Source organism: Salvelinus sp. IW2-2015, linkage group LG35 (assembly GCF_002910315.2).
Source record: "Salvelinus sp. IW2-2015 linkage group LG35, ASM291031v2, whole genome shotgun sequence".
Classification (NCBI taxonomy): Eukaryota; Metazoa; Chordata; class Actinopteri; order Salmoniformes; family Salmonidae; genus Salvelinus; species Salvelinus sp. IW2-2015.
In genome coordinates, this window is record NC_036874.1 from 14567568 (window position 1) to 14593352 (window position 25785).

The 25785-nt window shown below is 43.7% G+C and overlaps 1 protein-coding gene across 1 annotated transcript in view; it reads left to right on the top strand.

The window, feature by feature from the left end:
* Positions 1-2053: 2053 nt before the first annotated feature.
* The window catches only part of LOC111959028 (four and a half LIM domains protein 3), a 46308-nt gene continuing 22576 nt past the window's right edge, over positions 2054-25785 (top strand). The window contains exon 1 of the mRNA XM_023980436.3: positions 2054-2358. Within this exon, the coding sequence (XP_023836204.1) occupies positions 2280-2358 (79 nt within the window). The 5' untranslated portion in view covers positions 2054-2279. The remainder of the gene's footprint in view (positions 2359-25785) is intronic.

The following is a 25785-nucleotide window of genomic DNA, read 5'->3' on the forward strand; positions in this document are numbered from 1 at the left end:
AAGTACTGATACTGGTCACACAAATACATCCACACATATAGGTTTCAGTTTAACACGTGTAAAATCTATCAATAAACTTACAACAACAAAAAACGCAATGAAAGAATGACCAAAGGATATGAAAGCAATACCAATCCCGCAGGGCCTATTATGCACTTGTTGACAACATTGGATGAACTCTACGCTATGGCAATTCAAGTCCATAACACAACACTATACAGTAGTAGGCTTACTGTCCATATTGTTGTGCACGTTTGTATGTCAGTGTTGTGTTTAATAACCTAGTTCTACCTGTTGTCTGTTATCCCCACCTACCTGTCATGTGTGTCTAGCAAAATAATGATATCAGCTGTAGCCTTTATTTCCATTAAGTTATTTTTGTGAGAACTTGCATCTGTGTAAGGTGTGAATATACTTTGTTATCAGCAAAAACAACTTTATCACTGTCAATCAACTTCTTCACTCAATAGTTGCCTAAAATATATATGTATGCAAATATAGGCAAATCCATCAACACTACATGTCTATTCATGTAGTGTCAGGTGACATTGGAGCAAACAGTCTGGAGTTCAAATTTGATGTAAACTGGGGGAGTAGGCCCCACTGAGGAAGGGCTACTATAATATGGCCTACATAATGGTTGGGCAACCTTGATGCTCACTTGAGTGGGTTGAGTCACTGACGTGATCTTCCTGTCTGGGTTGGCGCCCCCCCCCCCCCCCCCCTTGGGTTGTGCCGTGGCGGAGATCTTTGTGGGCTATACTCGGCCTTGTCTCAGGATGGTAAGTTGGTGGTTGAAGCTATCCCTCTAGTGGTGTGGGGGCTGTGCTTTGGCAAAGTGGGTGGGGTTATGTCCTTCCTGTTTGGCCCTGTCCGGGGGTATCATCGGATGGGGCCACAGTGTCTCCTGACCCCTCCTGTCTCAGCCTCCAGTATTTATGCTGCAGTAGTTTATGTGTCGGGGGGCTAGGGTCAGTTTGTTATATCTGGTGTACTTCTCCTGTCTTATCCGGTGTCCTGTGTGAATTTAAGTATGGTCTCTCTAATTCTCTCTTTCTTTCTCTCTCTCGGAGGACCTGAGCCCTAGGACCATGCCTCAGGACTACCTGGCACGATGACTCCTTGCTGTCCCCAGTCCACCTGGCCGTGCTGCTGCTCCAGTTTCAACTGTTCTGCCTGCGGCTATGGAACCCTGACCTGTTCACCGGACGTGCTATCTGTCCCAGACCTGCTGTTTTCAACTCTCTAGAGACAGCAGGAGCGGTAGAGATACTCTTAATGATCGGCTATGAAAAGCCAACTGACATTTACAACTGAGGTGCTGACTTGCTGCACCCTCGACAACTACTGTGATTATTATTATTTGACCATGCTGGTCATTTATGAACATTTGAACATCTTGGCCATGTTCTGTTATAATCTCCACCCGGCACAGCCAGAAGAGGACTGGCCACCCCTCATAGCCTGGTTCCTCTCTAGGTTTCTTCCTAGGTTCTGGCCTTTCTAGGGAGTTTTTCCTAGCCACCGTGCTTCTACACCTGCATTGCCTGCTATTTGGGGTTTTAGGCTGGGTTTCTGTACAGCACTTTGAGATATCAGCTGATGTAAGAAGGGCTATATAAATACATTTGATTTGATTTGGGGGCCACAAAACATCTGAATTTATCAGGAGGGGCAGCAGTGGCTCTGTGTACTCACATTTAATATATCTGAGTGAGAGTGACTAAGCAGATCAATGGGGATTCTGGTCAGTAATTCAACCATTATTAATACAAGTTTGGATAGCTGTCTAGACTAACTACCAATCATAAAAAATGTTAGCTGACATGGGCTACTTGAGTGACTGTCAGTGACTGACATAACAATAGAAAAACTGCTGAGGCATAACCAAATTTAGGAATTGCACCTTGTGTATTCTACTATTCTTACTCTCAACAGTAAATTGAGACCCTGACTTTTTTTTGGGGGGGGGGGGGGGGGATTCATCGCGGGCCTACAAAAGGAGGGCCGCCAGTTTCCCATCCTTGGCCCACAGTACATGACCAAAGCGCAGCACAGTCCGAAGGAGGAGATTTTTCTCCAATATCAGGGCGGGGTCTTGTGACTCACCACTAACTTCCTCATAGACAGTAGAGCCGGTGAACTCTGTCACTCTTCAGCATTGTACAGTTAGAGGTCTGAGTAGGCTGCAGTGAAAAAGGAACGGGAAAAGTTGTACAGTATAATAATCTGCCACTGGAGTAGCGACCGGTAGACCGGCTGCAATTCTCATCATTTGAATGTCTGGTGACACAGCGCGAGAGGTGGGCTTCGATTGTCAAGTCGCAAAGGTGCATTCAACAGCAGATATAACGTCGGGTAAGCGCAATCACCCATTCTACCTTCAAGAATGAATTGCAAACTTTTCGCCATCGTATCGCCACTGTTCTTGGGTAGGCCTACGTAAAATCTAGAGTAGGCCTACACACACGTTTCTTCTTTGGTTTTCATCAATGCATCCATGTGCATTCTTTCTTTTTAATCATTCGTTTGTGCTCTTTTTGAATCCCATTCATTACGCATTTTAGCCTGACGTCAGTAATGTAGGCCTAATGTGCATTTATTGAAGTAAATACTTTTAACTTCTAATTCGAACTTTACAGTTTTGAACTATTCATTTGCAAGGTGTTGCTAATGAAAATAAGTTCAGCAGTGCTCCCGGATTCTGAATGAATGAATGAATGAATGAATGATAGATACAGTAATGCGTATAATCCATGTCAGGACAGGAAGAAAGGCTCATTAGACAATTTAGAAATAGCCTACTTTGTAGCAGTTTTGTCCATATTATACTAATGGCACTAAGTAACCTGAGAACACCTGGAAATTGAGACTAGACTATACTTAAATGTTAGCTTTCTGCTGGGCAATGCAACAAAGGGAGTTATTAAGTAATGCCATAACAGCATGTAAGCATTTGTTTTCACATGTCAAGCATAAGAGCCTTATAGAATGGGATCTTTTGACTAATGATATGTCAATGTCAATATGAAATTTCTACTTTTCACATTTCTAAAGCAACAACCGGTCAATAGCTCCCATCTAAACGACTCCAAGTATCTCCTTTATAAGTATAGTAGGAAAGGTGACCTAGTAGTCTATATCTCTTCATTTGTGGATTTCTCCAAGTTTCAGTTGGTTGGAGAGCTCTTAATGTCTATACATTATTATTATGTCTTACTCAGTATTTCACCATGTCTTCTATACAAGCGTATAGAAGTGCTGAGATAATTGGATGTTCTCTAGACTTTAGTGTCCCTGAACATGCTCCAGTTGCACTGAGGGAATATGAAAATTCTTGCCTTCAGTAATTACTCACCTTCAGTAATTACACACAGCAATAACTGGGACTGAAGACAGAGGGAGCCATGAGTGGAGAACAGAGGGAACGATTGCAGGGGAAAAGGACTATTCTTGTCACAGGGAGTGCTGGCCTGTCCAGTGCCCACAGATGGGTTGCATCCCAAATTGAACCATATTCCCTACAGTGGAGGGTGCTGAGGGGAGGACYGCTCATAGTAATGGCCGGAACGGCGCAAATGAAATGGCATCAAACGCCTGGAAACCATGTTTGATCCCATTCCACTGATTCCGCTCCAGCCATTAACACGAGCCTGTCCTCCCCAATTAACGTGACACCAACCTCCTCTGATTCCCTATAAAAATGCAACACTTAGGGCCCATATGACTCTGGTCAAATGTAGCGCACTATGTAGGGAATAGGGTGCCATTTGAGACAGAGCCATGGAATACTTATCACCACTATTCCCTCTGTTTTCCCTGGCTTTCGTGCTCCATGTCAAACCTTAAGGCTGTCATCAAGACTGGCAAGCCTGGGGCATCCTGGCACTGATGCAGGTAGGTAGCTGAGCAGTTCCCTCATTGACTCGGTGGTCAGTCCCCAAGGCTGAGCAGTTCCCTCCTCATTGACTCAGTGGTCAGTCCCCAAGGCTGAGCAGTTCCCTCCTCATTGACTCGGTGGTCAGTCCCCAAGGCTGAGCAGTTCTCAGTGGCAAGAGGGAATGGATGAGGCCATGTGTTTGGGATGGGTATGTCTGTTGCCGTTTCACACATGTTACATTGGGCGAGAAAGGGAAGATGTGGTCACTGGAAGATAAATCATACCCTTAAAATAGCTGTGTTACCAGGCTTACTGTGAGTTCCAGACCGACTAGGTAAGGCGCCTGCGCAGTTGGTTCTCCCTTGCATGCCTCCTGCCCCACCTGGGACATCTTTAGAGGTCCCTGTTTTTCTACACTCAAAAGACTACAATAGCCACAAGACTGTTGACAAACAAAGCAACCATTATTGCAGTTGTTTAGCAGTTAACCCACTTCCTGTAGTTTGTTTCAAGTAATAATTGTATTTTCAATTTCTACTTCAAGTGGAGCACACTTTGTTAATAACATATAAAACAATGMCATTCAAATAAGATGACTCACCAACATAAGTATACCTGGATGGCTAATGGCTAGGTTCCAAGATGGCGTAGCAGTCGGACGTCTGTTTTGTCTTGTCCCATGTATATATCGTTTTCTTCGTATATATTTCATATATTTTTATTCTCAATATCCATCTACGGACTGAACATACTCTTCTGCAACCCGCCTCACCCAACGTGGTACGGATCTGCTATTTTTTACACTTTAGAACCGGAACCCCCATCAGAAGCTAGCCAGSTTACAAGCTAGTAAATTAGCCACTGCTAGCTGTCATCACCATAAACTCGGACATCAGCCAGCCTCAGCCCGGTCAATTCCTGCCAGTCTGCTCAGCGCGATATCAACCCAGAGCATATTGGACTGCTTTTTCTCTACCACATCTCCGGATTCCTACCTCAAGCTCTGAACCTTTACACCGGATCATCGCAGCTAGCTAACTGCTGTCCGTGTGGCTACTCCTGGCTAACGTCTCTGTCCCGAAGCAAGCACCAGTTAGCCTGGAGCTAGCCTCGAGCTAGGCCCATCTCCYGGCTAGCCGAAGAGGTCCATCAGCCAATTCTTGGGCTATAATACCTATTTTTCAAATTGGCCTCGACCCTTTTACTGCCGACATGGAGCCCTGCCAATCCATCACGACTGGTCTGCCGACGTAACCGTCCGAGAGGGTTTCAACAGGCTCTTCCGTTGTGATGTACCCCTGAGGCCCATTTGCTAGCCCCGGCACGCTAGCTGTCGGAATCGCCCTGTCTCCAGCTCACCTAGCTACTCACTGGACCCTATGATCACTCGGCTACACATGCCTCTCCCTAATGTCAATATGCCTTGTCTATTGCTGTTTTGGTTAGAAATTATTGTCTTATTTCACTGTAGAGCCTCCAGCCCTGCTCAATATGCCTTAGCTAGCCCTTTTGTTTCACCCCCCACACATGCGGTGACCTCACCTGGCTTAAATGGTGCCTCTAGAGACAAAACCTCTCATCTCTCAATGCCTATGTTTACCTCCACTGTACTCACATCCTACCATACCCTTGTCTGTACATTATGCCTTGAATTTATTCTCCCGTGCTCAGAAATCTGCTCCTATTACTCTCTCTTCCGAACGCACTAGACAACCAGTTCTTATAGCCTTTAGCCGTGCCCTTATCCTACTCCTCCCCTGTTCCTCTGGTGATGTAGAGGTTAACCCAGGCCCTGCAGCCCACAGCACCACTCCCATTCCCCAGGTGCTCTCATTAGTTGACTTCTGTAACCGTAACATGCATGAAACCAAGGCTTTTAACATTAGAAGCCTCCTCCCTAAGTTTGTTTTATATTGGCCCGGGTATCCTGGAAGGATATTGACCTCATCCCTTCAGTAGAGGATGCCTGGTTGCTCTTTAAAAGTGCTTTCCTCGCCATCTTAAATAAGCATGCCCCATTCAAAAAATGCAGAACTAAGAACAGATATAGTCCAAAAAGTTTTGGGACGCTGTAAAGTCCATGGAGAATAAGAGCACCTCCTCCCAGCTGCCCACTGTACTGAGGCTAGGAAACACTGTCACCACCAATAAATCTACGATAATCGATCATTTCAAAAAGCATTTTTCTACGGCTGGCCASGCTTTCCACCTGGCTACCCCTACCCCGGCCAACATCTCAGCACCCCCTGCAGCAACTTGCCCAAGCCCCCCTCCGCCGCTTCTCCTTCACGCAAATCCAGACAGCTGATGTTCTGAAAGAACTGCAAAACCTGGATCCCTACAAATCAGCAGGGCTAGACAATCTAGACCCTCTCTTTCGAAAATGATCTGCCGAAATTGTTGCAACTCCTGTTACTAGCCTGTTCAACCTCTTTCGTATCGTCTGAGATCCCCAAAGATTGGAAAGCTGCCATGGTCATCCCCCTCTTCAAAGGGGGAGACACTCTAGACCCAAACTGTTATACACCTATATCCATCCTGCCCTGCCTTTCTAAAATCTTCGAAAGCCAAGTTAACAAACAGATCACCGACCATTTCAAATCCCACCGTACCTTCTCCACTATGCAATCTGGTTTCTGAGCTGGTCATGGGTGCACCTCAGCCACACTCAAGGTCCTAAACGATATCATAACCGCCATCGATAAAAGACAGTACTGTGCAACAGTCTTCATCGACCTGGCCAAGGATTTCAACTCTGTCATTCACCGCATTCTTATCGGCAGACTCAATAGCCTTAGCTTCTCAAATGACTGCCTCGCCTGGGTCACCAACTACTTCTCAGACAGAGTTCAGTGTGTCAAATCGGAGGGCCTGTTGTCCGGACCTCTGGCGGTCTCTATGGGGGTGCCACAAGGTTCAATTCTCGGGCCGACTCCTTTCTCTGTATATATCAATGATGTCGCTCTTGCTGCTGGTGATTCTCTGATCCACCTCTACACAGATGACACCATTCTGTATACATCTGGCCCTTCTTTGGACACTGTGCTAACAAACCTCCAAATGAGCCTTCAATGCCATACAACACTCCTTCCGTGGCCTCCAAGCTCTTGTAAATACTAGTAAAACTAAGTGCATGCTCTTCAACCGATTTCTACCCGCATCTCCCCCCAATTAGCATCACTACTCTGGACGGTTCTGAGTTAGAATATGTGGACAACTACAAATACCTAGGTGTCAGGTTAGATTGTAAACTCTTTCCAGACTCACATTAAGCATCTCCAATTCAAAATGAAATCTAGAATCTGCTTCCTATTTCGCAACAAAGCCTCTTTCACTCATGCTGCCAAACGTACCCTCGTTCCCCAGACCTGAATCCAATTGAGCACATCTGGGACATCATGTCTCGCTCCATCCACCAACGCCACGTTGCACCACAGACTGTCCAGGAGTTGGCGGATGCTTTAGTCCAGGTCTGGGAGGAGATCCCTCAGGAGACCAGGAGATCAGGAGCATGCCCAGGCGTTGTAGGGAGGTCATACAGGCACATGGAGGCCACATACACTACTGGCCTCATTTTGACTTGTTTTAAGGACATTACATCAAAGTTGGTTCAGCCTGTAGTGTGGTTTTCCACTTTAATTTTGAGTGTGACTCCAAATCCAGACCTCCATGGGTTGATACATTTGATTTCCATTGATAATTTTTGTGTGATTTTGTTGTCAGCACATTCAACTATGTAAAGAAAAAAGTATTAATAAGAATATTTCATTCATTCAGATCTAGGATGTGTTATTTTAGTGTTACCTTTATTTTTTTGAGCAGTGTATATACAAAAGTATGTGGACACCCCTTCAAATTAGTGGATTCGGCTATTTCAGCCACACCCATTGCTGACAGGTGTATAAAATCGAGCACACAGCCATGAAATATCCATAGACAAACATTGGCAGTAGAATGGCCTTACTGTAGAGCTCATTGACTTTCAACGTGGCGCTGTTGTTGAATGCCCCCTTTTCAAAAAAAAAAGAAAAAGGGGGCAGTTCGTCTAATTTCAGTTCGTCTAATTTCTGCCCTGCTAGAGCTGCCCCAGTCAACTAAGTGCTGTTATTGTGAAGTGGAAACGTCTAGGAGCAACAACGGCTCAGCCGCGAAGTGGTAGGCCATACAAGCTCACAGAACGCGACCACCGAGTGCTGAATCGCTTAATGCATAAGAATTCCCTGTCCTCAGTTGTAACACTCACTACAGAGTTCCACACTGCCTCTGGAAGCAACATCAGCACAATAACTGTTCGTCGGGAGCTTCGTGAAATGGGTTTCCATGGTCGAGCAGCCGCACACTAGCCTAAAATCACCATGCTCAATGCCAAGTGTCAGCTGGAGTGGTGTAAAGCTCGCCGCCATTGGACTCAGGAGCTGTGGAAACGCTTTCTCTGGAGTGATGAATCACGCATCACCATCTGCCAGAAGAACGCTACCTGCCCCAATGCATAGTGCCAACTGTAAAGTTAAGTGGGAGAGGAGTAATGGTCTGAGGCTGTTTTTCATGGTTCGGGCTTGGCCGCTTAGTTACAATAAAGYGAAATCTTAAGYCGACAGCATACAATGACATTCTAGATGATTCTGTGCTTCCAACTTTGTGGCAACAGTTTGGGGAAGGCCCTTTCCGGTTCCAGCATGACAATACAGAAATGGTTTGTCGAGATTGGTGTGGAAGAACTTGACTGGCCTGCACAGAGCCCTGACCTAAACTTTGGGATGAATTGGAATGCTGACTGCGAGCCAGGCCTAATCGCCCAACATCACTGCCCAACCTCACTAATGATCTTAAGGTTGAATGGAAGCACGTCCCCCCAGCAATGTTACAACATCTAGTGGAAAGCCTTCCCAGAAGAGTGGAGGCTGTGATAGCAGCAAAAGGGGGGCCAGCTCCATATTAATGCCCATGGTTTTGGAATGAGATGTTTGAAGAGCATGTGTCCACATACCTTTTGGTATTGTAGTGTATGTCTTCATAAAAGATCTCATAAATGATTTTAAATAAGAAAATAAGCTATTGATTCATAAACAAGGATGGAAGTAAGTGTCTTACCACTAAATCTTATGCAAAAACCTTAGATTTAATAGATCAAATACAAAGCTTGTTTCATAAACACGGATAGAAATAATAGTACTCGTTGATCTATATTAAATTACATTTGATTTATGAAATTAGATTGGATGGGAATTAGATTACTTTCGACATTGCTGCTCTTCGTTTTTCCGTAGCATCACATTGTCACTTATGAAAGACAGAGGGTCACAGATTATACCCCCAAGACATGCTTACCTCTCACCGTTACCAATAACGGGATATGATCTTTGACCCTCTCTAGGGCCTTATTAATTCAGTGCTGCGGAGAACGCGGACGGAATTACAGAATGCAATTCAACAATATTAAAACATTTATTGAACATAGGATATCAACTAAGTGTATTAAATGAACGTATTAGAAAATTCATTAATATGCCAAAGATTATCACAAGACATGAACAAAATGCATCAGTGATTCATATTTTCCCGTAAACTTTCTGAAGCAGCAACGGCACAGGAATCCCCCTGTCTGAATTTGCGCATTTGTCTACCACTTTGTGTAGCCATTAGCGATGATGCTAATGTAAGACAACCTCTTCTGGTAGATGGAAAGGTTCCCAAAAACCGTCTCAAATAAATGTTAACTACAAAGTCGCCTATGCTTACCTGGCAGAATGATATGATTGTTTTTATCAATCCAGTGGCCATTTTTTTTTTTTMTGCAAAATCTGCAATCGCATCATGAGCGTTACAGTAACATCACTAACCAAATGGTCTCGGGATGGTGCACAGTTAAATTAAAGGGTAACTACACCCACAAATGAAAGTGTCTTAGATTTTTCCAGACCTCAAAACTGGTCTCCTGATGTGGTTTAAGTATGGTTGTGGACTTAGAACATCCAAACCTGAAAAAGCAGGGGAAAACAGAAACCTGAGGGGGGAAAAACTAAGAATTTGTGTTGGAAAACTAACGGAATCAGGTATAAGATTTGAAACTCCAAAATAACACAATACATGATTTACCATTCATTTCTCTTGGGCCCGAAATCATTTGTAAAAGAACCAAGTTTGAAGTCACAAGCTTGATGTAATCATTGCATGCTAGGAAAATGGGACCAAATACAAAACTTTTGACTACTTTATTTATAAGAATCTTTAGTAGTGATTGGAAGTTTGTCTCTTTTAACTGACTCTGATCTTTTCGACTCCTTCAGGCAAAAGAACATATTTTGACTCATTTTGTTAATTTGAGTCAGTAATGCCCAGACATGTAGGACCCCCTACCGGTGAACGATGAACTGAAAACTCGAAAGAGTCATGATTCTGCAAGCCCCTCATTCACATGTCATTCATCATAAGGGGCATATTGGAGCTGTCATTTTTGACATTGTTTAAAGCGCACTTACATTTGTTGATTGCTAGCCATACAAATAAGATAATTTATTGATGCATTTGAACAACTCTTGGCAGAATGCATTGCTTGACTGCCGTCAGGGTGATTGGCACCATATCGTTCGTGAACTGCAGCACTCCAACGATTCGTTCTCGAGTTCGAATTTGTTGAGCAAAGGCTGTGTATGTTTTGGTTCTGCAAATCTGTGTCCATAACATTCAATAATAAATTAATTACATACATTTTTGAACCATGCGATCAATTATTAGTTCTATATATATATATATATATATATATATATATATATTCTTTTTGTTTATTTCATCCCTCTTTTCTCCCCTATTTCGTGATATCCTGTTGCGATCCAATTACGATCTTGTCTCCTCACTGCAGCTCCCCAACAGGCTCGGGAGAGGCAAAGGTCGAGTCATGCGTCCTCCGAAACATGACCTGCCAAACTGGGCTTCTTAACATGCGCCCGCTTAACCCGGAAGCCAGCTGCACCAATGTGTCGGAGGAAACACTGTTCAACTGATGACTGAAGTCAGCCTGCAGGTACCCGGCCCGCCACAAGGAGTTGCTAGAGCACGATGAGCCAAGTAAAGTCCCCCCTGGCCAAACCCTCCCCTAACCCAGACGACGCTAGGCCAATTGTGCGCCGCCCCATGGGACTCGGTCACGGCCGGTTGTGACACAGCCTGGGATCGAACCCGGGTCTGTCGCGACACTCGGAGGCCCATGTATTTTCTTCTTTATGCGATGATATTTTTGCCTCCGCACATGTATGACAGACAGCTGTTGGTCGGAGCACGGCCCCTGAGCCACTGAGCCGAAGGAATGCGTATTAAGTCATTCAAAAATAATGAATTGTTTGCGAACTGCACATCACTAATCAATGTCAGTGTCAATCATTTTGATTTAAAAAAAAGATTACTTGTTAAACAAAATCTCTTTCTCTGAGCTATTTTATTCATGTAAAATAAAATATCATTTGCATACAATATAGCTCATTATTTGAAATATTTATTTTAGAAATATATTGCTAATCTTTTATCAAGGGTGTCAATCATTTCTGACCCTATATGGACAGTGGTAGTTCAGCTCAAAGCCATGTACCGCCGTCAACTTTGAAATAAAACAGCTCTTCCTCTCACTTGTACACCACAACTGGGGTGCCAGGTAGCCTAGTGGTTAGTGTTGGGCCAGTAACCGAAAGGTTGCTGGATCGAATCCCCGAGCTGACGAGGTAAACATCTGTCGTTCTGCTCCATGAACAAGGCAGTTAATCCACTGTTCCTAGGCCGTGATTATAAATAAGAATTTGTTCTTGACTGACATGCCTAGTTAAATTAAGGTTGAATAAATAATCAACTCAACTTCCTCCTATGAAGAGCTGTGTGATCTGTAGTGTCCTGCTGTGCCAACAAGGCCAGTCTGTTGGTTTTACAGTGACTTTTTTTCAGAGGGCAATAAAAGCCAACATCCTTTATACAATATGTAGTGTCTGGCATTCCTGCCTTGACCCAGCTTATGGAGTATATAATGTGTTTTGCCTCTCTTCTTTTCTCTCTGGAATTTAAGTGACCGCGGTCACATTCTTTGGAGGTCTCTGTTTTGCTGAAGGTTAGTAGTGCTTTGTTTTGGAGTGGTGCCATGTTTAAACTTCAGGGGGACCATAATGACTTGTAATCAAATGTATTGGTCACATACACATTTTGCAGATGTTATTGCGGGTGTAGTGAATTGCTGGTGGGTGGGTTATGGGGGCTGACGGTTTCTAGCCCATAGTACAATGATGACGGACAATCCACAGTCAAGTGCTTGCAGGTTGCTAAAGACTGGAATGTTGAATTGTAGTGACAGGTTTGACACTGCACACCTTTCATTCCCTCTTTCTCCAACTCTGTTGAGGAAGGTTCCAGTAGCTGTTACTTTTTGCGGTCTGCTTGCTGTCTATTTGCTGACTCTCAAACACTCTAAGGGGAATTGTTATTGTGGTATGTGAAATATTGGTTAAGCTACCCAGGCAATATGAACACTAGTGTTACAGGAAAAAAAGAACATAATAAAGGTATTGAGCACACAAGTGGTCCTGAAATGGATCTCCAAAGCAGGCTTTTCTTTCTGTATTCTATATCCTCAACCCCCAATTACCCTCTTCCTCCTGCCTTCCTCTGGTAGCCAGACTAGCTACTAACCAGGCACCCTTCAATTGAGTGTGGGGCTGCGTGGCAGGCAGCTGGAGAGTGTGCTTTGGTTACTGTCGTGAATGGGGGGGGGGGGGGGGGGGGGGGGGGGGGGGGGGGGGGGGTGACCTCATGTTTCCTGTGGGGGTGGGTGTTCCAGGTTGCTGCAGTGTTATTGTGAGGGGCGACGGCTTCCTCCAGTGGCTGCTATGTTGGTAAAATGACTGAAATACGATCCTGAGAGTTTGACCCTCTGCGGGAGGCAGCGTAGGTGCTCCCTGTTCTGCTGTCGTCTCTCTCTCTCTGGTATAAAGGTTATTTATGCACATACTGTCGTTCTCTTCCATATGTGTGTTCACTTCTCACCTCTTTCTATCATAATGTTTATTTTGTCCCTCCTATGACATCACATAATCCTTCATCTCTACCCGATCTTGTCAATGCATGTCGAACTTCTCACGAGTCACAACCCTGATGCCGGAGACGCCCCCACCACCCCCACTGAGTAGCATAGCTAGCATAGGCGTACAAAGTAAACTTGTAGCATCTAAAATCATTAAATCACAAGTCCAGAACCAGATGAAAGTACAGGTTTGTGAATAAAGTCACCATTTGCAGATTCTTTAAAATGTTTCAGGGAAGAAACAATATGTAATCTATTAGCTAACCACGTTAGCAAATGGACGATTTACTACAGACAGTCTTTTGTCCTCGTCAGGAGCTTAACACAGTATATTCGAGGCAATATCTACTCAGAAATATACTATACGCCACTAAAAGCCAAGAGAACAACTTCGTAGAGATGTACAGTCTAAAATGAAAGTGTTAGTGGATAGCATAGTGTTTTTTTGTGAAAAATGTGCAATTTGTTCATGTATAAAGCACAGTTACTAGACTATTGGCCAAGCTTGTCAATCTGAAATAGTGGCTGAACCCGCAGCAAGAACAATTGACAGAGACAAACGTCACTTAACGAATTACTCCTCTTAAAACATTTCAGAAAAATATCAGCAGCCGTTACGAATATTGAATAGCCCGAACATCTGGTGATCCAAACAATCATTGTCCAGATTTATTAAATTGTTTTTATAACGAAAGCAAAAAATGTAGCAGCTAGAAATTAGCATAGCTATACTCAGCAGAGTTCGGCTAGGCGCTCCACGCCATGTTCACAGGCATCAACAGATACTGATATAGACCATCGTAATATTGTGGTCCTATATCTATGGCTGATCTTTTACCATCAGAATGTGCATCAAAGTGTCTTTGTCAAGTATGAGTCGTTGTTCGCAGTTGCAGAATGTTCCTTTCCCACCTCCATTTAGCACAGGTACTGGTCGGTTGGCTACGATTCTCTCAAAGGCGTAAATAAAATAGGACAGACTGGGAACACCACAAAACTCCCGAAATAATATGTAATATCAAATCGTGATTAAACTGATATTGAAAAAATCATAACCATATACCGATAATGATGCGTCACATGTGGGTCGAAACCAAATTCGACACGGAGATAGTTTTCATCCATAACGCCAGCAAAACAGTACACAAGTTCGCAGTCTCCATATCTCGTGCGAATCAGAAACCCGGAGATTGTCGGTCACGGCCAAAGAAATAGTCTTATTCTCACGGATCAAGTTACCAATAAACCAAGAATTTCTCGCTCTGACGTCCTCTTGATCACCGCAGAGGAAGGCGAAGAAGTGTGTTTCTAGCGTCATAGGGGTCCATGACCATATATAGGTCAGAGCGTTGGAAAGCGAGCAAGACGTCTTTGCATTCTACTTCCTGTGGCAGTGGGATAAGCTGCTGTTCAATGACTTGTGTTATCACTCAGAGACAAAATTAACGGTTTTAAGCAACTAGAGATTGTTTCTGTCCAATGGGTATTGATGTTATAGATAATATAAGAGCAAGTAATTGAATAAACGGCGTAGATTAATCGTAAGCAAATTATGCTAATGGGAAAATAGCACCCCCTGTACTTCTCCAAGAAGTGTAAAAGAGTTTATATTCCAATAACATTTTAGCTGAGAAAGCCTGTCCACTCCATAGCTGCGCGTTGGAACTGCATGACGTCAGCTACAGCCCCATATTCTCGTGACAGCAGACTGGGTTTAGGTACTCACTATCCTAATCGTGGTCAGTCACCCCCCCCCCCCCCCCCCCCCCCCCCCCCCCCCCTCGCTCCGCCAGTCAATGTATCCAGCTCTTGTGAGTCAGCCATGACTGGATCCCTGGCTGCCGCCAGCGCCAGTAGGAGATGTTGTGCTACTGCAAACTATGAGAGGTATAGCTTATTTGAGAAAATTGAAGCAAATGATAAGGACGAGATTAGTCCCCTCCTGCACAAAACAATCATGTGACATAGCAAGATTTTATCCTGTATTTTTAAGCCTGAGTCAAAAATAAGAATTCGACAAATGAAAGCAATTAGCTGAGGATGATGCTGGACCATCTGACATAAAGAGGACAGTTTGATGATAAAAATAAATAATACATCTGGCCATATCACATGACTGTGCAAAACACATGGCCCTAGTCATGACGTGAGATGGACTGTCTAGTTAGTATCAACACCCTCCCTCGTGATTTAATGTTATCCTGTTAGAAATGGTTCATCATTTTAATGGCACGTCTAGTGAGGTAACCTGCCATCTCAGTTGAACTGTTGTGAAACAAAGTGAGGACAGCGTTCAGTCTGGCTTAGGCAGTCTGATGGTTGATTTCATCGTTTGGCATGCATGACTATCCCCCTCGCCTAAACTTGCAACACTGTTAGATAATGCGCCCTAGAACACTGGCAGCCACACCACAGTGCCTAGTCAGTTATAAACATCACTCTTACTTCCCGTTTTTGAATAAATGGATGCCATAAATATATATATATTTTTTTTCTCCAGCAAACATGCCTCCAAAACCAACAAACAAGTCACATCAAGCCGTGTAAAAGTGCACAAGGCACACATTGCAAGTTTGAGGACAAATTGCAGCAGTTTTGAGACGAGTGATGTGTATTATGAATTTCATACATACAGTAATGGTTACATTGGGATGTGGCTAATCATTAAATCACAGGATGGGCCTATATGATTAACAGATGCACTTGGGGGGGGGGGTGTAATGTAGTCCAATAATAATTTATACAGCGTGGTAGGGTGAGTGATTTTGTCTTGCAACAAACCTGAGAAAGACACTGTGTGAAGAGGCCTCTTTGCTACTGTTCACTCAGCAGCCCTATGTCCTCCATTGAAGTGGGAGTGTATATGTTATACAGAAATATTCGCCATACAGTAACTTAAACAGCCCTTCCGTAGCTGTCCCCAGTTACTTTGGCAACTCCCAAAGCATTTATTTAGAGGACCGTGACCTACCAGAAACCTACTGTCTGATAACAATGAAATGAATAACGATGAGGAAGAAGGGTGAAGTTTTATCCAGAAATCCATTGATCGATCAAARGCATCAGCCCAAACCTTTTTCTGTTTGCCTTCTTCTAGTGGTAATAATACATGGGTTATGTACAGCGTCTTTCAAGACCAAGACGCTTCTGCTCTGTGAACTTGAAGGCGGCTGCCAAAAAACCACATCTGTGGGACAGACTGTCCTGAAGGATCACCCACCCGTGATAAGCATGTTGTATCTCTTGTCATCTTTCAGTAATCCTATTCTCGGCTAGATTTACACCTCCCATAATGTATGTGACAGAAGTCATTGTTCATCTGGAGTGTCATGGATTTTGTCGTCTCCTTTTTTGGGTTGCTCTCACTCACCAAGCATATGGCCTAATTGGCCATCACTTTGAGGCATTGTGGCTTGCTATGATCCCCACCACAGAGTGATTCTCAACAGCCCTGAACAAGGCCCAGCACTATTGCTAACGATACAACCAGAGAGCATTAGAGGGCCTGACATCTTTCCGCAACAGCATGCTCACAAGACTTTCTCTAACAGTGATGTCCTAGCGTAGCAATTTGCCTGCAATCCTTGTTTGTTCCAACATGCCATCAACACACACTGAGCTAAGTGCCAAGGCTGGTGTATTAGGCTTGATTGCTTCCCAACACTTAATAAGCCTAGCCTCCCACCACATCTGCGAGAAATGAAACCAAATGACTGTGACATCGTCACAATGTGGAATAATCGATGTGTGTGTGTGTGTGTGCGTGCGCATTTCCTTGAATTTGTGTGTGTGTTTGGATGTATGTGGACCCCTTTTGTTCAGATACTGAACCCTGTACCATAAGTTGTTACTCAGCACATCATGTTTTCTGAAGGGGCTGTGTGTATGTGCGTAAATTCCTCAACCCAAGTTATGGATTGGCTCACCCTAGCCGACTCTGGACCGACCTGTCTTGCATGAATGTTACTTGTACAGATTAGATATGCATTTTCTCCTCTGTTAAATTCATATGGCTATTTGTTTATTTGGAGCACAGCTGTGAGTGAGCATGTTCCCCTCTTTAAGTAAACACAGGCAAATCCCTGCTCCGCATGATGGAACTGGTGGACAATCAAGAATGTGACTCCTTATCCGGGTATCTTCAGTAGCCGCCTCTCTCCTTTTCTCCCGCGCTCCCTTTTTCTCTTCCCATCTCCGTGGTTGAAAAGACAGTCGAGTTCTCTCTTCAGAGGAGGCAGGCTTAGACAGGCCAGACCGACCTGCCACTTTCACACATTCCGCTAAAGGTGTGAGCGTATGTCACTCCGTGGACCTTAAATCGAAGTGTATATGACAAGTTGCCCAAGTCCAACATAAACATAGGGGAGTGTTTACTTGGCAGCAGCATGGGTACAGGTTGGCACTAATGTGCAAGAGTCAAAGGCAGAGTGGGAGGGGGGGGGGGGGGGGGGGTGGGCTGTTCCCATCACAAATGGCTTGCTACTTGCAGGAGCCATAAATGGGAGAAAGTGTCCTTGGCTTGGCTATAAAAGAACACCAGCTCCTGGTTGATGAGGAGAAGAAGACTGGGGTGATTTACGACAGGACGAGCAATGGCGAGCCACTGCCAGGGATCTTGAATGAAGGGCTGCAGASAGGAGATGGAGAGATGAGTGGCCCAAGAYGAACACTGTTAATGCTCGAAGGCACATCTGTCAGTGGCCTGTCACAGCATGGCTTAATCTGAGATTACTGGAAGTCCCTACTGTTTAGTTGGTGTTCAGTCCATACTAATGCTATTGARTCTCGCTTGTAATGGTTTGTGTTAGGCACTAGGCCGGAGAAATTCCACTCCCTTTTTTCTSCATGTTAAAGGTAGACTCAGTAATATGACGTAGYTGCAGAAAATAAACAGCGTAGTGGGTACATTTCTGCAAGTCTTGCATCTCTCTCATCTCTATCTGCAGTGCTGCACATGGCGACGTAATTTAGCGGCGTCCACCTTTTTAATTCAACAGAGCGGAAGAGAACTTTGTAATTTTATCAGACACACTTGATTAAACTGTTTACCTTTTACTTTTAAGGTCTTTTGTCAAACAGTCGGCTCTGAGATCATAGGACTAATGTACTCCAAAGAGCGTAATCTGTTTGTTTGATATGGCTCGCAGAACCAAAGGGTGGATTAAGCCCAGGATGTTTGTGGATAGTTGAATATACACTGTGTAAAAAAAAATCTAGTTTCAACTAATTATTATTAAGTAACAGCCTTTTTTACTTTTCTATTAGTGTTAGTTGAACTTAACCTTTTTAGTTGGCCCAAACTTGGCAACAATTTGAGAAGTAACCTAAAAATTCTGTCAACATTAAATGTGTTTGCTCAACTTGCCTCGTGTTCATTCACCTATTATTTGGGCTTCTTAACTAAAAAATAAATTTTAAAAAGTCTGTGGAACCAGTTACTTAATAATGATTATACTTAACAAAAATATAAACGCAACAATTTAAAACGATTTTCCTGTGTTTCAGCTCATATTAGGAAATCAATCAATTGAAATAAATTCATTAGGTCCTAATCTATGAATTTCACATGACTGGACAGGGATGCAACCATGGAAGCCAGGCAGACCCACTGGGGAGCAAGGCCCAGCCAATCAGAATTTGGGCTTTACTACAGACAAATATTTACCCCTCGCAGGTGGTCCTGGGCTGGCGTAGTTACACGTGTTCTGCGGTTGTGAAGCRGGTTGGACAGACTGCCAAATTCTCAAACAACGTTGGAGGTGGCTTATGGTAGAGAAATTAAATTCTCTGGATGACATTCCTGCAGTCGGCATGTCAATTGCACGCTCCCTCAACTTGAGACATCTGTGGCATGTTGTGACAAAACTAAACATTTTAGAGGGGCCTTTTATTGTCTCCAGCACTAGGTGCACCTGTGTAATGATCATGCTGTTTAATCAGCTTCTTGATATGCCACACCTCTCAGGTGGATGGATTATCTTGAAAAAAGATCAAATGCTCACTAACAGGGATGTAAACAAATTTTTGCACCAAAGTTGAGAAGGTTTTTGTGTGTCTGGAAAATTTGTGGGACATTATATTTTAACTCATAAAACATGGGACCAACACTTCACATGTTGTGTTTTTATATTTTTGTTCCGTGTAGTTGGAACAACTACAAATATATATATTTTTTCAGAGTAACTCATTCCAGAGCAGAGACCAGAACATCTAACACGTTTAGCAGCACAGATGGGACCCAGACCTGGGAGCCATGGAGGGTCTAATTGCCATGGAGGTTCTGTTGATGTTGTTGCGTCTGTTGTTGTGCACATTTTCTTTGAGGTTTCCAGGCCCGTTAGGTGCAGAGTAATGTCCAGACTTCCTGGTTCTCTGAGCAGGACTTTTCTAAGTGTCTTGCTCCCGTCGATCAAGACATCTTTTTGTGACTTCATTCGAGAGGGAACAGCGTTGGAGGGTATCTTTGGGGCGATGTCTTCATTTGAAGGGGAATGTGACATCCATCGAAACAGAATCTGTTGGAGTCTATGTTCATGATGACATCACTCCCATGCCCCTGACCATCAAACACCAAGCTGACCCTTACTGCAGATGGAACCCTATCCCTAAACATGACCACTGACTTTGACCGTGACCCTGAACGGAAAGGTTTAGAGGACCTCTGGTCAGAGTGAAATCTATAGTTTCCCAGCTGTATTCCTGTTTAGGATTATTACACCTATATAGGCAGTATTCTTGAATCAGTTTCAATACAATGCTTAGGATGTTAAAAATACTAATGTTGCTATAATGCTCCATTGGTGTGGGCTGGAATATAATCGCTGCTTTGCACTGTTCAGGTATCCTCAAAAGGTGTAGAGCCGGGGGCTAGGTAACCATCCATGCACGTTGCCATCTCCATTCAGACTAATTTAATGGGGGTTGCCAGATTGACTTCGTCTCAGTGGAGAGTAGAGAGGTAAAGCTGTACATTCTCAAAGCATTCACCCATTCCTCTCGAGCAAAGTCTGGCAAACATTATTAGTTGTTTGTTCTCTACTTTTTGACATGCGTTAGTCATTTTTGCACTTTAAGGGGAGTAGGAGACGTAGGCATCAAACAGAACCACATCCAAAGCAAGTGCAAAGGAAATTAAATCAATGAGTAGAACGGGAGAGCGCCAMACTGCTTGGAAAGCAGTACAGCATAGGGCCAATGACACCAACKCCATGACTAAACCCCGAAAAWWWTTRKAKCCCCCRRSGSRMSCCRRKTCCCCTCGCCTGCTTTCTTGAAGAAGCCGGTAGATGGAAACTGTATTAACATGTTGTGATTGTCGAAAACAGTGGCACCCCACTGGTCAGAACTGGTTGAATCAACGTTGTTTCCACATTTCAACCCCCAAAACATCAATGTGATTTCGTTGAATCAACATGGAAAAGTGATTGGATTTGAAAAAAGTCATCAACGTAAGGGCGTTTCATCTTCTTTCACCCATTAAATAAATCTAGATCCAATGACATGGTGACACTTTGTTGAATTCACAAAAGTTTACAACTCAACCAAATGTAAAATCAAAGCTAGACGTTGAACTGACTTCTGTGCCCAGTGGCACTATGACGTTAGAGGGCTTTCGGTCTTCTTAAGTCGGCATATAGATGATAAGGATCATAGGTCAGACCACGTCATACTTTTCTGTTGAACGCAGAGATAATTTGTGTATGCTGTATATGTGTGCTCCTACACATTCTTGTGTTTTGTGTGTGTGTGTACCAGCTTTTTAACCTTTACAGTTTAGCCAGATTGAATGGTGTTTACTGTCGAGTGCCGTGGGGTGCCCTTTTATGTCACCATCTGTGGTTGACTGTGATGCTGTGCAAGTTAGCAGCCCACTAATCAGGGCTGTGCAGGAGATCTCGTTAATTTACACCTTGTGTGACAAACATGTAATTTTAGTTGATCGATGGAGACGCCAGGTTTAGTCAGAAGTGACTAAACCTGGTGCCTTTGACTACACACTTTCAGTCTGTCTGCCAGGTTTCTGTCTTTTCACGTCTRACTGCTAAAGTCATTTTCCTGTTCCTACTAGTGTTGCACGGTATACCGAAACTTCGGTACTTTTTCGTACTAGAACATGAACAACGGTTCAGTACTAGAACTTGTTACTTTCAGTACTTCTGTGAAATCTCACGTCGTCTACTGATTGGGAGAGGATCAAGTCTGTCCTACAGCGCAGCCGATGTCCTTTTAAAGAGCGAGCGCACTGCTCCACTACTCAATGCTAGCTCTAGCCTGTCCTGAGGAACCACTGCACTTACTGGGAGTCTTGGCTACATCATGTTAGCTCCACACTTAGGCTGCCCAGAAATTAGCACACTTGAATAATGCAACACGGCATATAGAAATGTTGAAACTGTTAATTACTGTTCGCAAAAAAAGTTCATTACAGGCTAGAACACTTTAAAATGAAAGATATCGGTAGCTTCCAGCTTTGTAGGCTAACTTTCCTTGCTAGCTCACYGCTGACGCTAACATCAATACACTACCGTAGTACCTCAAAACATAACGAAATAATAAAAACATATTGTTGAAATCCAAAGCTGATAGTCACCAAAAACTTTATTAATTCCCTTCGTCTCCCCTGACTCACATCTCTCCCAGTCAAGATCATCTTTGCTAAATTCTTGAACTGACTGAGTGTGAATAAGCACTCACTTTTATAAAATAAGATACTGCTTCTTCTATGCAAATGTTGTTGATCCGTATAATAAACTATGTCCCAAATGGAAAGGAAACTGCTTTTCATCTGTAGCCCCATGAAATCAGTCAATACAAGCTCAATAACACAATGCATGCACACACTTCTATTGAATATGCATTCACCGGTATTGTGAATAGGCCTAGGTTACATCTTGATTTACCCTGTTTATCAGTAGATTTACCATACGAATAAATCAATACCGTAGTTGGATTGGTAAAAAGAAAGTCAAATTGATTGTATAATTGATTCATTAAAATGCATACATTCAAAATTCAAACATTTTCTTCAAATGTAATGACATTGAACTAAAAAGATCTGTCTGGATCAAGTGCAATTCTGTGACTTTAGGTAATACGTCTTGTTTTTTGCCGTTGTATCGTTTTTGGTATCAAATATTGTCATGTTATCGAGTATCGTGATACCAACCTGGTATTGGTATCGAAGTAAAAATTCTGGTCTCATGTCAACACTACTTCCTACTCTGTTCTTAAGTCCTAGTCTTGAGGTTTCGCTTATACTGTTTCCTATAGCCTACCGTCTCCTAAAGAAGAGACATGTATAGGGCCAGAGTAAAAGAGGGAGTTGAGAAAGAGCGGGGAGATTGTGGATGATAGATTGAGAGAGATAAGACGTGTCTGATTGGGACTCGACATAATTCAACTCCACTATCTGTGTTTACCGAAACACCTGTGCTTGCTTACGTTGTCTCTTTATTTAACCAAAGTGCTGGGTGGACTTTGCAGTTTATCACTTTGCAGTGAATTAGGCGGAGAAGACGAATAGTGTTTTGCATGGCTGCATGATAAAGAGGTCCCATGTGACACAGCGAGATAAGAGCGTGACGGATTGTGGCTCTCCTCTGGTAAAGTCGGAACCGGATTTCTTAGATTGCGCTCTCCTTCAAGCGCTATTGAACACTACAATAGTCAAGTCCAAGAAAAACTCCCTGTCCATTCGCCACCAAGGTATATCTGCTATTTTTGATAATGATGATTATGATYATTAAAATGTGTCTACTGAGCATCTACTTATAACAACCTGCCACTCCCCAAATATCTTATATGTCAAGGAAGCAATGACCTGCCCTTGACCTGGCTACTACTATTTTCCTCAGCAGTGGAGGCKGAAGAAGGGCGGGACCAGAGTGAATGAGCATGGAGAATGTGCCTTCATTGCAAAGTCCAGCAGATACAGATATTGCACCTTTTATAGACATAGAATAAGGAGTTTCATCTCTGGGCCCATGAGCTACCATCTTTCATGCACAACTATGAACGTGGTCCAGGTTCTCAGGTTGGAGAAGGGCAGAGAGATGGAGAGGTAAGGGGAAGGGTAGCAGAGGGGAACGGGGTGGAGTCCTTGGAATGGCAGATTGATTTATGGACACCTTTTGAAGTGTGCTCATTCCAGCCGGTGTGTGTGAGAGCCGGGGAATTATCCCCACGATACAGAGATGGGAAAAAATGACCRGCGGGTCGCTGACCCCCACTGGCTGCACCACTCACTGCACCACTCACACCACTTCCTGATTTTGTGGCAATTCATCAGCATGCATTTGACCTCTGACGCTAAAATGAGCAACGCAGTCTTCTACAACAGACACGTGACATTCTCTTCTCTCGGGTCCTATGTGAAGGTCAAAGAAAACGAGAGAAGAGGGGGAGAGGAGAAAGGAGGTGGTCCTTTTTTGATGGGTCTGCTGGGGATCGTAAAATTGCGTCAGGAGAGGCGTGTTTCGGCACAAGCCAGCAGTCTTTCCTCTTTCTTCCCTCATGCCGGACTCTGGAAGGATGTTTAGTAACTGTGGTTGTGTAKGTTTTGTGTCATTATTCCCTAGTGGCCTAATGCTGAATTATTATTTTTTTAATATATATATATATATTTTTTCATGGCCGGTGTGTATAAAAGTTGTCACTTTCCCCTGTTATGACAGCTTCAGTGAAATCAGTGTTTGAATGAGCACATCTTTCATTGGTCTCTTATACCAGTGAGGAGGGTAATTTGGCAGGATTATGCCTATTAAACCCGAGTGCCTCTTATCCCAGTCTGGTCCACTCTGTCTGGACTGGTTATCCASTCAGTGTGCTTTGATGACTGACCAGGATCTGCCCACTTTGTTTTTAGAYCTCATTTCCTAAATCAAGTTGTTTGATCTTATCGGGTTCATTTATGAGTGGAAGAGTTGGAATTGTGAATATGAGCAGTAATTACACTCAATGGGAAGTCCCAAAAAAAAGAGACTTTGTTTTCATCCCAGTTCCCTATATATAGTGCCCTACGTTTGACCAGAGCCGTATGTGCCCTTGTCAAAAATAGTGCACTATAGAGAATAGGTTGCCATTTGGGACTCAGTTTAAACAAACTGCTGGTGTGTGTATGCAGCTGCTCGCCGTGTCTGGTCTTCCTGCACAAGTCACCCATTGTCCCCCGATTTGTATTTTTGTCTTTGAGCCCTCTATCTTCCCATTTAGCTTTTCAGGGTAAAGAAATTGTGTGTGAACTTTTGCATGTGCTGTATATGTTTGTGTGGACAGTGGCCTGTGTGTGTTTCTTTGTCTAGTTGCTTGTCTCTGTGTCAGGCGTGTTTATACAGTACATGTCTGTTTTTCTTTGTGTCGGTGTGTTTGTGTGCACATATAGTATTCGTGTGTACTGTGTACTGGGATGGGATCTGTGAGATATCCCAGAGCGATCTCTGTTTGGGGGGACAGGAAGGAGCAACTGGCCCCCGCATTGTCGTTGACCCCATGCAAGTCATAGGGGTCGCTGTACAGCAGGAAAGGAACCCACTTCTGGCCTCTCCTACAAATACCAGAATGAAAGAAATGGTCATTACGTTTTTATGAGTGGAAAATGTAAATTTGAAAGGGGGGGAATGGGACTCTCGACATAGAAATGCCTGTCTGCCTGCCTGTCGCTCCACCACCATTATCACACCCAGTTATTAGGTCTATTATTCTATTTTTGTACAGTAGATCTTTASTACACTGCTTTTAATATGCTTCTGTTATACGGTCCCTTACTGTACAGACTTGGATTGACCTGATCCTCAGGTTCTGGAGGCTTTTGGCCAACTTTTCTAGCGTTGCATCAGTTTTGTATATTCATTTTATTTTGGGCACCTCAGATCCAGCTCCTCCGCCAAAGACATGTGTTTTTTTCGGGGCAAAAGTAATGAAGCCAGCCCACAAGTCATGAACAGTATCCCCTGAGAGTGAAATAGTTCATCTACGAGCATGTGCCTACTCATTCAGTGAAAAAATGTATCATGCACTACATTGAGTGAGAGAGTCAACATATTTCGCATCACCTTCAGAACGCTGGTTGCTGCCCTCAGTGAACTCCTGGAGGACAAGAAGCAAGGGAACACTTCACTGCCAAACGTTTTATAGTGCCAGGGAATGAGGGTACTGTTTACACATCTCCAAGGAGACCTTACTCTGTGAAGAAAAAAAGGACCTCTGCATATTACTGGAAATTACTTTTAACGGTGATTCATCCCAGTCGTTTCCCATTTGGCAGGTTCCCTCAGCATTTTCTGGACGRACATGATAGTTTTTTCCCCACAAATAAACCCATCTTTTCAAGGTTGTGGAGCGAGAGAGAGAAAGGGATGGTTTTTGATGACAGCAATTTACTCTTGTGAGTTGCAGAGAACATAGCTAGGGTAGATGGGGTCAACTTTGGTACTCAATACAAATATACTTACTAGGACCGATATGCAACACTTCTAATAGGACATGTCTCAGATGCCTATACCTGCAATCCACAGCCTCCAGATAGTCCCTATGTAGGTTTGAAATAGAGAGAGRGAGAAATAGGGAAAGAGACCATTGCCACATTGACCAAAAATCTGGCATCTTAACCCAAGGATCAGGTGCCACCATAGCAATCATGAGTGGCCATGTGTGTGAGAGGAATAATTGCTTGCAGTTGTGGCGAGCAGCAATTGCGCGTCGCCATCAAAGGGTGCTCAAATTGCTGACTGTGCGGGCCTTGAAACTCTACACCAGCTCCTTGATGCACTCGCTAACTGTGTTGAGTCGGCAGAATCAGGCGACCACCTGGGAATGGCCAGTTTACAGGAGCCATTTTGGCTCTGTGCCGCAT